Source organism: Solea senegalensis, linkage group LG6 (genome assembly GCF_019176455.1).
Source record: "Solea senegalensis isolate Sse05_10M linkage group LG6, IFAPA_SoseM_1, whole genome shotgun sequence".
Taxonomy (NCBI): domain Eukaryota; kingdom Metazoa; phylum Chordata; class Actinopteri; order Pleuronectiformes; family Soleidae; genus Solea; species Solea senegalensis.
In genome coordinates, this window is record NC_058026.1 from 8,573,589 (window position 1) to 8,587,379 (window position 13,791).

Below are 13,791 nucleotides of genomic sequence, written 5' to 3' on the forward strand. Positions count from 1 at the left end.
GTGCACCAGCAAAGGTTTATATAATCAAGAGTTATTTGACAGCTCTGGACTACGGCAATTTCAGGACATGTTCAAAGATTTCAAAATCTGAATTAATAATAGCTCTGTGGAAAAGTAATTTGTTGAAATGCCTACACTGCCTCCACATCCATTGGCACAAGAATTCTTATTATTTCATTATATTTAATTTGTTCCTGATTATTTTTTACAGGGACAATGTGCAATTATTTTAGAAGCAAATATAAAACGGTTGTAACTACTTATTAATCACTTTTTTTTTATTGCTAATAAGAGAACAGATTATCATGTTGCTAAAACAAATTGCACCTTTCAATATAAATGGAAGAATAAAAAATAATACTGCACTGTTTAGTGCTGTGCTCATGGTGGATACAGAGAAAGAAAGAGAAGTAAAAGAGTAACAGAGAGATATAGAAACTGCAGGGGGAAAAAAAACCTCTTTGAAAAGTAAATTTCAGCACCATGGACAGAGACTGCATGAAAACAATATCAGCTCTTAGACAACGTTCACATTTGCCTGCTATTATTTTGTAACAAAGTGCCTGTTTTCCTGAACATGCACGGCAAATTAAGATGTTTAAATCAGTTTTGTCACATCTCGGGATGATTCAGCACAGAAAATGACTTCAGAGACTCACAATTCAGTCACTAGACGGAATCCATCTTTGAGGAGAAGCCAATTTATTGTCTTGTTTTGCCTCGGAGAGGCCAATCATATTTTGTGGAGCTGCCTCTGAATGTTAATGTCCAGTTTTTATTTTGACATTGTGGAGGAACTTCCACTTGCGATTTGATCAAAGAGTACCCGCGAGAGGCTGAGGAGAAAGTTACACTTCTATTTCTGATTTCAGGCACTTCTTTTCAACAAAACAATTCATTATCTGTGGAGCTTTTATTTGAATAAACTTTTTTTTTTTTGTTTTCTCATCAACTCTTATTGCAGAGACTCCACTGGATCTCTGTCCAACAAAGAATACAACACAAAATCCTCCTCACCAGCAACAAAGCTCTCCATAACCTTGAGTCTCACTGACCTCCTGACTTAATCTCCAACATTTAGCACGAGAATTTGTAAAATCTCAATATTTAACAGAGGAGTCTGGTGTATCTAGTTTGTGTGGCGTATAAAAAACGGCCGTTTTGTGCAGCCATGCTATGACGACCCCGCCCACATTGAGGAGGCACTTCCAGTAATGGAAAATGACGTGCCTTATACCACATGCTCGAACTGTATAATGAAAAAAGTACTACACGTATTTCTGAGTACATGTTAAGATCTTGTGTCACCCAGTGAATTTCCTATGCTGCACAAAGGAAGTGATTCATTTTACATAAAGACTGTTGGAAGCAAATGCTAAAAATGCTAAGATAAATGCTTATTGCAACTAAGCATACTTTATGTTAAGTGTTTTAATAATTACTCAGAATTGCTCATGGGACAACAGAAGATCTGCACTGGAGCTTAAATGTATGATCCTGCCATTTATTTTCACTGTTTTATACTTAATAACTATAACATCACTTGTTTTTGTCAGTCTGTTGTTTAGTTTGTGTTTTATTAACGATCTCTGAAAAGTGCTTTTTGAGTACCTTTTAAATCATTATTATCATTAATAGAGTTTAAAAAAGACAGCACTGCTGTTTGAATGATGCCTTCCTTTTGTGGTTGAGGTTCTTTTAGCCTTCAAGTGGAGGCCAATATTTTTTTCTTAGCTTGTCTTTGTTTACAGTATGCTAAATTACCAGTTTAAAACAAATTGCATTAAAACAAAGACAATTTTGTCTGTTTTAATCAAAGTCTTCACCACTTCTGGTAATTAATTAATACTGAATTACAAATAGGTTGTATATACAAAACTATTACATGGCTTAACTGCTCTATGCTACTTTCTCAGCCGTTTCCGCCTTCCCAGAACCACGCAGGGATGTGAGGTCACAGCACGGCTCTCCTGCTGCTAAACTTTCATAGCAACAGATTGGCCCGACCGGGAGTGAAAGGGCTCACACAAAGCTCTAACATGCTGCAGTCTGAAGACAAGACTCCCACTGTGGAATACCATCACTTAACCATGACTTCCTGTGACAAAGATGGAAATATTCCAAGACCTAAAAATAGAATTCCCTCCTTGTTTGTGTCTTTTAGCCCAGAAAACAGCTTGGTTCTGAGGTGAACGAGTACACTGTACAAAAAAAAAAACCAACCCAGCACCACAGGTAGAAAAAAGACATTTTGTTGGATAATATGTTGCCATGACACATTGAAGTGACTCATTTGTCTCGTTCCTTGATACTTCCGCCCAGGACTGATTCACTAGATCCATTTCTCTTCATCCAGTGCCATCCTACAAAAATAACTACTGACAAAAGATCTCGTTTTCATACTAAGTCATATTCTCTTCCTATATTGGAGCAACTACCTCTGTTCCAAAATTCACACAATCACATAAAAGCTATATGTTGTAAGATTATATTATAGATTATATATGTTTTGTTCATTTGCACGTGTTGATTATTTATTTGGCTTTTTATTCGGTATTGTCATAAATTGTTGTGCTGCAGTACAAGAACCCACTGTAAATCAGTTTCATTGTAACAACTTAAGTGCTTTTAATCTGTTTCCTGTATGACAATAGAATACATTTAAAATGAAAAAAATTGACTGCACGCGTGGTGTAAAGTAACTTAACACATACAGAGAACACATGTGTGTCAGTGTGAACTTACCCGCTGCTTTTTCGGGGCAGAGGAAGATCCTTCTGGTGAGAAAGAGGAAGCAAAGAGAGGAAAAGAAAAGAGGGGGAAAGCAGACACATTAGATGAGTCTATTACTGCAGAACTCGTTACAGTGGAACAAAAAAAAGGAAATCTAATTAATTTTACAGTTACTAATGTCTAACAGAGTTCTTAATGGATCCTCTTATGAAACCTTCATAATTTGTCCAATCAATTTTACATTAGATTTTTTTATCACATATCTCATAAGTCATTGATTTTGTATTCATAAACTTATTCCTATTTATAGCATACACAGACTGTATATGCAGTAGATGAACTGATTTGAGAGTTAGTCCAGAGTTAGTGTCACGGGAGATTAAACCCAGATTATGACAGAGCACCTGATAAATTCGAATTTACGTCCTGCTCCTTCTCAGATATGAAATATGCACCTCAGACTTGTATGGTGCCACGCCAAAAATGTTTTATCACTGCAAATCGTTGTTTTTAACAATGTCGAAATAAACAAACGATAGATACTGTAATTAACCATGAACAATGGAATGACAATTTATAAAAATGTATATAGCGTCTGTTTGAAAGATGACATTTGTTATCTGACCGGCACCTGCCGGTCAGATAACAAATGTCACAATTGGACGAGCTGTAAATCACCCTGGTGTCCACTGTCTGCTCATTTGTGCCGTGCTTTATTGGCTACTTTCCTCTAAATGGCAACATAATCTCAAAAACTGACAGCATGTGCTTTTGAAGAAGACCTAAAAAGAGGATTAAGAACAATGTTGCTAAAATAAAGTGAGAAGTAAGATCAGAATAACGTTGATGACATTAGGTTACCGTGAATAAGAAAATCATTGAGGCAAATTGACACCGATTCCTCTCCTGATTGTTGATTTCATTTGTGAATGCTCACTAACAATCATGTATCTTACCTCAGCAACACTGTGAGCATCATTTGCATATGACACAGTAAACCAGATGACGTACAGTATGAAAAACCTATAACGAAGGAACAATTTGGTTTGATTTAGTCATTTCTGCCCTGATTGTTTAGGGTGAGTAGGAAGCAGATTGTAAACTGATCCCTCCAAAGTGCCAGGAGACTTCAGAGCCTCAGGAACCAGCAGGTTGAATGGAGCCAAAATCAATTTAAAAAAAAATTGTTGCTGCTATATTTATGATACTGGGACACAAGAGCAAGGACTCTGATGTGATAAGGAACAACTAGGATGGATCTGTGCGGTGCTTGTTGCCCATCTCTTCCCAATTTGATTCCATTTAACACTTGGCCTAAGTGAGATTGGGTTACCGCCAGTTTGTGTAGTCGGTCTGTCCTGCAGATTCTGATTAAGCCATTTTCTCCAGTCCAGTGGCTTGTCTCAAAAGATATGATTTGTTTTGTTTCACTCAGGGAAAGCTTCATGACACACAGAGAGGGAAATTATGAGGGAAAAAGGAGAAGCTGTTTTTGAATTTCCAAAGAATTTCATACTCTGTGTGTGTGTGTGTCTTTGTATAAGTAAACAGGCATTACAGAAACCAAACAAAGCCGAGCTGATGAAACACGATTTGACAGCTGGAGCTGTCGTCTAGAGACAAACTCAACACAAGCTTGCCATCAAAGCTTGCCCGGTTTACTTTTTAACGCTGTGAGGCATTAATACTCGCATTTAATATGAAAGTATGGTGAGCTAGAGGAGCTGCAGAAACACAACCGTCATCATTATAGGGAACTGAACAAGTGCCGTGAAGTTGCAGCATCATTAAAGGAATCACAAAATCCTGTGATAAAGATATAAAACTAAATTTAAAAATGCAAGAGTGCCAGGACAACAACAAAAAGTATGTGTGCTTCAATCTCAGGGGTTAAATAATTGGAACAGTCTAACAAAGACGAATTGAAGCAGAGTAAAAACATAAATCAGTTTAGAAGATGACACAAAATACAAATTAAATATAAGAAGCAGCAGTTTAATCCAAAACGGTGATGGAAACGTGTTTAAAGCCAGATGACATATGTGTTGTACTGAGAACATGAAAAACGTTGTATAAAATACTGTAAATATGTAAATATTTGGTGACGGGATACATTGAGTTGTGTGTAATAGCAATGGGGTATTGGAACATTTATTACACTTTATACTTCTGCCTACTCCTTTTCAAACATGTGACGAGATGTAAATGTATCCCTGTACCTAAAAATGATGTGACCTGTGGGCTGTGGATATGTAGCTCAAAGCAAGAAGGTAAAATCTCAAAGTGACATTAATTATTTCTGCACATACAAACAAACACCTACTTTACCTACGTTCTTATACATTATGCACACACACACCCCCTCCCGAAACTGTGAATAACTGCTAATGTTTAAACATTTTTTTCGTCTGCTTGACAGTGAGGAAGGTGTTTTGCATATAGACTCTCATTTATTTATTTATGTTTGGTTTATATTTACCCAAGGACAAAGCAAAGTCCAACTGGAAACCAAAGAAAAGAAAAATGTTAATATGCTGCTGTACTGGGCCAAGTCGTGAGGCTTCTGTTGTGTTTCGTCTGCCAAATCTGACAGCAGATTGTGAGGCAAATGTCACACCGTGTATTATTCTACAGGGCTTCCATTTTTATCTAAAAAGCTTCCGACTCCACTGGTCATTACACTGAGGTCTAAAACCAAGTACTGTCTCACACGCTTTCACCTTTACCCTTTTCTGGGTCTATTTATAAACCTTGACAAGTGCTTTTTCTTTCTTTCTTTTTTTTACTTATCTTGTCCATTTCTGTCTGTTCTGGGGTTTGAGTCAGACTCAGGCTTCTGTTCTTTAAAGGCGCCCGGCATGATACACTGAAGCCCAGCTAAAGTAGTTCAAACATCTAAAGCTATTCCCAAATTTATTCTGGCTCAGATCAGTTGCTTTGATGTACACTCTCGCCCCACAGTACAGAGACAACCATTTCTAAATAATCCTGACATCAGAAGAGTCAGACGAGGCAGAAGAAAGCAGTGGACATGGCAGACAGTTACAGGGTTTGGCAAAAACAGTTGGATCTTCTGCAGTGATCATACACTGATCCCCGGTGCTGAGCATATTGGAAATGGGCACACGGCCCATGACAAAACATTGGACAAATTGTACTGTGTGTGTTTGTGTGAATGTGTACTTTTATTGTTTTACCTCTTCAGGAGGCATAGACACAGACCTTGTCGGAACCAGTAATCATTATGCAGACTACAAACTGGTCCGAATGAGGCAGAACCTCATTTGTGAAGAACTGTTTAAGTTTGGGGCTAAGAAACGTTTCTGTTTTCTGTCCATAAAGAATTTTTAAACCATAATCAACTTGGTTCTTGAACATTCAGTCAGAAGAAAACTTGACATTTAATTGTCAGACTAAACAACAGTAAGAGATCTTGTAGCTAGAGGTTTTTTGCTGCGTGTCGTCTCCCTCTCCCTTAACCACCCCCACATTTAATACCTGTCTTTAATGTCAATCGTCAAATAAAGAAGTGTTAAAGTTCAACGTCTGTACAGTAAATGGCAAATAAAAGGTTATGTATCCAAGGAAATATTTTGTAGATCTTTTGTTATATAAGCACACCAAAATATAAAAGATGTACATTGAACATACCTCACAGGCTGCTTTTTTACAATTTATAGGGGGAGCTAATGAGTCATTTTGCCACATTCATGTCTAGGGCTATAAACAATGTGAATATCTCCCAGACCTGATGCATGTGCAACATCTGGTGAGTTTTGGAGCATCAAAAAGGCGAGTAAGTTGTCTTGAAAATAATCAATATTACAGCCACACATTTGTGCGACGGCTAGCATTGTAACCTAACAGCAAGAAGGTCAACAGTTTGAACCCCAGTTCAACTGAAATGAATACTGGGGGCCTTTCTGTGTGGAGTTTATCCTCGTTTGTTCTGTAGTTTGGGGTTTAGGTGTTAATTGGACACTAAATCAGGTGTCCAAACTTTTTTTAACCATAATATAAGAGATGGTCACTTCAATTCATTAAGTTACATACAAATGCACTGTTTTATAATAACTGTATTTTCCTTGTCACAATTCTCATTTTTAAATGGCAACGTAACCAAATCTAAGCCACGCAGGAGTGAACAAAAGTAACAAATCTGCCTTTCTTTCATATTAGGAGTCAGATATCATAATATAAGTGAATGTGTGTCTGTCTGTCATGGCATAATTATGAAAACCTAAGCTGTGGGCCATACAAAATTTGACCGAGGGCTGCGATTGGCCTGCAGGCCGGACTTGGGACATGCCTGCTCTAAATGGACCATAGCTGTAACTGTGCGACTGAATGAGGATGTACCTCACCATTCTAAAACCTAAAGAATACCCTTGCGTGCAAGGATATTTGCTCAATGTATAAATGTTATATCAATATACAGTGAAGCTTAATGAAGAAAATTGTAATACGATATATATTATATCCAATGTATTATTAAATAACAATACATGAGACACACACAGAAAGAATCCCTTCCCTCCCTCTCGTCTATTGTGTGAAAGTAGATTCAGGCAGCTAAGAAATCCACATATGGTAATAGGTTCTTAAAATGGGGTCTACTATAGCTCACAGCTGCTCCCTGCCTCCAGTCTATTCAGCCCAGCTTTCAGGCCGTCCTGCTGCTGCTGCTGGTGGTTGGTCTTCGTCCCTGAGGGCACACAGGGGCTGTTAGGCCACCATTAGTTCTGTTAATGGGTCTGACAACTGTGCCACATCCTCAGCATTTAGACCTCCTCCGTCTGAGATATGGATATCGACCACTTCAATGGAAATGGAGAGTAGGGGCAGGTGGTGGGAGTCAATTTGATATGTACATATGCTAGGCATGAATGTTGTGTGTGTGTGTGTGTGTGTGCGCGCGCGCACACACACACACACACACACACACGCGAAACAAGATGTTTGGTGTAGCTGCAGTCCAATCGGCTGAGCGGACGGACACACAAACACATTAACATGCACTCAACATCTGACGACCAAGTGTGGCTCGACTCACCAGTGTGATCTCATTGTAAGTGCATGTCTCTTTTTGTGGGTCTGTCTCTTCTTCATTTCAGCTCAATACAAAGTCCATCCTGGCACAGCGTCAGTGTACAGTACTGTATGTCTTGCTGTGTCCCAGAGTACCGTATGCATTACTTTTAACCTTTATATTCATGTCAGACTATCTCCTGCCCCTGTGCCAGACTTCCCTGCTCTGTGTATTTCAGAGGAAGCTAGCACTGATCTTTGAATTTGAGACTGTGGCTTGAACCAAAACTAAATGCCATTAAATGTGCTGTCTGTTATTGGTTACTAAAAACACATTTTGTCTCATTAATTCAAACCCTCTTCTTCACATCCTGGCAGGGATCCATAAATAACATTGTCTGGGAAAATCGATTGACCTTGCAATGATGCAACAAACAGAACCAATGTTTTTTTTTGGTTGGGTTGTCTCAGAGCAGCATGGATTGGCTTGTGCACCAATCTTAACCAGGTCATTTAAGGTATTATCTGCTTCGGGATATACAACTCGACACTACACTGGACACACATAATCAGCAGCAGGTGTACAGTGAGTGATGGTAGAGAAATTCACAGTCCCTACAGACTCTGGAGCAAAACCTACTGAGAGAGTTTATTGATGCAGTTTTGCACAAAACTGAAGTTGCCTGTTTTCAAAATGTAAATATGTAATATGTACATGTGTGTGAATTGGAGAGGCTGTGATTTCTTTATTGTCCATACTAGATTAATAATGTACACAAAGCACTTTTACTTCTGTAGCTTTCTGTGTGTATGTGTAGGTATCCCAGCCAGACCTGAAATGGATTAAATAATTTATATATCAAATGACTATTATGTTGATTCACTACTTCCTGGCATTTTATAAACCACATGACTCATCCAGACAATAACGGGAGGAGACATTTTAATGTTTAACTTGACTAAAATACTCCAGCACAAACATCATATCAATGAATGGCCACCAGGTGTTTCCCCGAGAATTTCAGCAGCGGTGCTGTTGTGCCATTGTCCACATGGATGCCGTGACAGCATGGCCCATTTGTTCAAGTCAAAATACCTATAATGTTATATAAACGTTCGTTTTCGTATCTTGATTTGCATCCTCTGATGCTTAATCGTGCAAGTTATAAGTGATAAGCATTAGTGGCACATTGATATTAATGATTGCGTGACATTTCAGCGGCGGTGCTCACTAATCTAGCAGCAGTGGTGTACTGCTGCAGAATAAAACACTGCCATATGTCTCCCTGTAGTTTCATTTGCTACAGAGAGACAAAGATGATGAAACGTCACAGTTTAAATGTCAGTGAGAACAAGAAAACGGGGAACAACTGTTCAACAAATAGAGCTGCTGGTAGAGGTGGAGTAGAGGTTGACCATAGGCCAAATGAAACCCACTGGTGGGTCAACTTTGGCCCATGGCCCCCACTTTGGTCAAACAGTAGAAACACTGCACCTACAGGACTGTAAACTTTCTGGAAGTCCGCAGTGTTGTGCTGCTCTTCTCAATGATCAACATTTGTACAGGAAATCTTCCACTTGCTCTTGTGTATTATTCATAAATAATGAGCAATCTTCAAGAGCAATCCATCGTATTCTGACACAGTGTGCATCACAGTACTTTCACTGTGAGTTAATTCACAAAAAACTGCGTCATTTGATCAATTTCATGCACGCACTCACTGAGACAAACATCTCAAAGGAAGGAAGCTTTTACCAGTGCCTTCCTGTGCTGTGTCTTAATGTGCAAGGTGGGGGCTAAGTGACCAGCCTAAATCATGCAAATATTAATCTACTCCTGACTTTCAGTCTCCTTAAAGTAGCCCTATGACTGATTACTATCATACTATAGACATGTTAACATCATTCATGGGCACCATTGCCAAGAACATGGCCCTTTTTGTAAAGCTTTTATGTAATATCCTATCAAGATATTTTACATAAAGTGCAAAAGAAGATGTGCCATGTCACCTATAGTCCTGGGTGAAAGAGTGTTTTGTATAAACGTATTCATTCACCTACACTTCCTTAATGTCTTTACATTGGAAGGCACTATATTCCTACACGCCTGCATGTTGGGTGAAGAAACCACCATGTATTACTCTAGACCTCTTTTAAAGTGTATGTGCCAGAAACGATTATCAATTTCTCATCAGCTCATAATCTGAACAAGGCATGTGACCAATTTACAGAGTGAAAATGTAGAAAGAATGATAATCCAATACTATATATAAAATAAATAAATAAATATATATATATATATATATACATACAGTATATGTATCTATAGTATAGAGCGATACTCTAATAGTCATAGAGGGATGTGTTATGTTCATTTTTACATTTTATAGAATCCGTAGGAGGACTGGTTGTTAAAACCCCAGAAAGGGATCCAAAACTTGTAGGATGAATGTTTTGATATAAAAAAAACGAAAAAAAATAGAGAAAGCACTCAGACATGTACCATGGCTGCTCAGTTTCCTTCATCACCACCAAAAAAACCTGATCTACATCCCAAGTACATGTTGTAGATATAAACAGAGGTAGAAAGTAATGCGTTTACATTTACTACTTAAATTTGAGTACATTCCTAGACCAGTCTACTTTTACTTGTACTTAAGTAAAATGTTATTTAAAAATAATAATAATAATAATAATAACAAAGTGGTACTTTCACTTGAGTAGAATATCTCAATACTCTTTCCATCTCTGGGTATAAATTCTCACCTGCAGCCTCCGTCTTCGGATGATCCCGGAATCATCCATGGCGCGTGTCCGGGTTCACACCTGCCTCGTGGCTCCCGTGTTTTCCAGGTGACGTAACGTAGGAGGTATCTCCACTCTCGCGTGACTACCAATGAGCCGGGCCGGCACGGCTCAACAATTTATCACGCAGCCGGATTTCTCTGGAGTAGTGTTGACTAATTTAATAAACATCACGTATCGACGGAATACCGATAAGTGGCCTAAGCGCTATGTTCCCGTGCGTAAAAACTACAACGTGAAAATGTGCCAAAAGTACTAAAAGAATGTGGCTGACAAACAGAGACTGGTGGTGGGAAGTGCTGAATAACTGGTGAGATCAGCGTGATCTGCATGCGCTCGACTCCAACAGCTGAGAGATGGAGATGAAACAGCTCCGACTGTCACACCCGAGATAACCACACGAGCCAAACAACTTTACGCACATCTTTAGCACCTTCACAGCCGGCGCGACACACAGTTCAAAACAAAATCCATCACTTAATAAGTGTCTCGATCTCAGCAGCAGCAGCAGCAGCAGCGTCCTACAGTCATCCTGCAAACATTAGTCTTTCCAATAGTCACAATTATTCAAACACTACACACAAGCACCCACATCAGTGTGCGTGTGTGTGTGTGACGAGAGGACACCAGTGTAGATTCACTGAATACACGCTGTCCATCATCAAACTGCACATCCTGGTTCTAAACAGCGCCCCGCACACACACTGTCACGGCATCTGTGCATTTAGATAATAATAAAAAAAGGGGGCAAATCAGTGAGAATTGGGAGCAGCGACTGTGAATTCGTCCCTCTGATGAAACGCTCTCATCCCAGGTTCACGTTTTCGTCCTCAGGTAAAACACAATCCTCGGTTTTCTCTCTTCTCTCTCTCGCTCTTCCTCTCAGTCACACGGTGTGCTCTCACTCTCTCCTCCTCTGGTGTAATGCCGCTATTTCTTCGTGGAAAATGATCTGTGGCGGCTGCACAGGCTTCGCTCCTCATCCTCAGCTCCAACCACCCACTTCCTACACCGAGCGACAGTTAACCCCTCAGCGACCAGACGCTGTGGAGGAGACACAGTTGGTGAGCGAGATGTTGTGGGGACTTTTATTGTGATAAGAAATGGGCGAGGAAACGTCGATTCATTTCTGTCAATGCTCTAATTTAGTAACCTGCATGTAACATGTCCTCATTTAAATTCACATTTTAAAGGTCCAGTGTAGGCATGGTGATAATAAGCCATAAGTCCATGTTAATTGATTAAGAATGTATTAATTAACTAACCAACAACATGATGCCCAGTAACGGCCTATGAATCACCTATAAGAATCTACACTCCTGTTCTGAAGCCTCAACATTTGCTATTTAGCAGATGTCAACTGCAACCAGGCTCCTTTTGGCCGATACCAGATCACATTAGTGTCCACACATATCTGCCATCATTTTATTATCTATTTTTTCTCTAAATGGGAAAATTCATTCATCTTCTACTGCTTTATCCTCCACATGAGTGTCACAGGTGTCGCGGGTGCCAATCCCAGCTGACATAGGGCGAAAGTCGGGATACAGTCTGGACAGGTCGCCAAGTCCATCCACTCTCACACACACAGTCAATTTAGAGTGTCCAATTTGCATTATCCCCCTAAACTGCATGTTTTTGGACTGTGTGATAACAGAATTTGACAAGACATTAAAATAACAAAAATGGTGGTGCTCTAAGACATATGCACACTATTGTGCAGAAATGTAAGATCTTGTAACTATACAACTACTTTAAAAAAAAAAAAAAAATGGTTTATACATGTTCTTTATACATGGCACCAGAGCGTGCGTTTCACGTTTTAAAGCGAAAGCTTACTATGCAAATGAAGGAGATGGGCATTCACAGTTCCCTGACTCACTTGGAAAATAGCGGGGTGAGTGGCTCAGTCATCCGTTTGCTACAGTCCGCAGTTTCAATCTTATATATTTTGACATACAGGACGATTTATCCACATGATCCATAAAGTGTGCCAGAGTGTAAAAGAAATCCTCAGACCTTTGTCTGAATCTGACAGGACCCACCATCTTTGCATGTTTACAGAGTCATTTTTCAGATGGCGTTTAGTCTGGCTCACATACTTTGTGGTGTGACTAAATTAGCAGTCGACACAGCCTGCTGTCGTGCTTCCTATTTCAGGGAAGAAATGGTGACAGTATTCATTATTCGCACGTGGGATTCGGTGTCATAAAATGTAATGGTGAGTAACCTTCAATTACTCACACCCAAATATTAATGAATGAGCGATGCCATAGAAACAAACTTCCCCCTGTCGATTATAAAGGTAGAGAAAACCTGTATTTTTTTTGCAGATCTAATATTCTCACCAAATGAAGCATCCCGTCCTCACTCATCAACATCTGCCAAGTACAACTAATCACTGACTATACTGAATCATTTCAGGGCAAGGTCCATTACCATGTTCACACAATGTTAAACATTCTCAAAAGAAATAAAGGAAGGATAAAAAAGAGACATGTTGGCCAAAGGTTGCCGGTGGGATGGATCAATGTGGAGAGAGAGAGAGAGAGAAAAAAAACACACTGGAGGCCAAGCAGCTGGTCCAGCTCCAGTTCCAGGACAGAGAGAGACAAGTGGGAGACTTAGTGGCTTTTAGCATCTTGGCCTTAATGTTCCCTGTCTCTGTGAGGTTTTACTGCTCTCAGATCACTGTAGGTTCAAATGTCAAATTGAACATACAAAATCTGGTGTTCATGTGAATGTGAATAAACCTTTTTGTTTTTCTTCATTTTAAATTGTTAATAAACTATTATAACGTGCAGCAAATTGTAAATAACTGCCAGATACTGAAAATCACTTCCTCAAATTTCTGCCCCTTTTAAGTTAAAATAAGCACAAAAAAAAAGTCCAGACAGACATTTTGAGGCTTAGGTCTTAGGACTACTGGTGCTGACAAGGTTAGTGTTTATGTCAAAAGGTCCTGAAGAGGGAACAAATACCAGTACAGACACATACACACAGAAGGAACATGGTAAAATACCACCATGAAGATATATTATGCTGACAGTGGCCTGAGAATAAAGTGAAACCAGTTGATCGATATGCAAATCTCTATCTTACAAAAATGGTCATTGTGGTAGCAGAACAGTGCAAAGGTGTCAGCAGGAGGAAAATGATGTTGGAGCGAGTGACCCAGTTAGCAGCTTGTCTGACTTCTGGAATACATTAAGCTGATGCTGCTTT

The 13,791-nt window shown here is 39.3% G+C and overlaps 1 protein-coding gene across 2 annotated transcripts in view; it reads right to left on the minus strand.

Annotated features, from left to right (window-relative positions):
* The window catches only part of LOC122771011 (microtubule-associated serine/threonine-protein kinase 1-like), a 66,771-nt gene extending 53,790 nt beyond the window's left edge, over positions 1 to 12,981 (minus strand). Inside the window, exons 1-3 of one of the 2 annotated variants that reach the window (XM_044028277.1) lie at positions 12,915 to 12,981; positions 10,528 to 11,610; positions 2,746 to 2,774 (exon numbers count right to left, since the gene is read on the minus strand). In XM_044028277.1, the coding sequence (XP_043884212.1) occupies positions 2,746 to 2,774; positions 10,528 to 10,566 (68 nt within the window). In that variant the 5' untranslated portion in view covers positions 10,567 to 11,610; positions 12,915 to 12,981. Of the gene's footprint in view, positions 1 to 2,745; positions 2,778 to 10,527; positions 11,611 to 12,914 lie in introns of both variants that reach the window. The other variant, XM_044028276.1, reaches the window with a different exon arrangement.
* Positions 12,982 to 13,791: the final 810 nt, after the last annotated feature.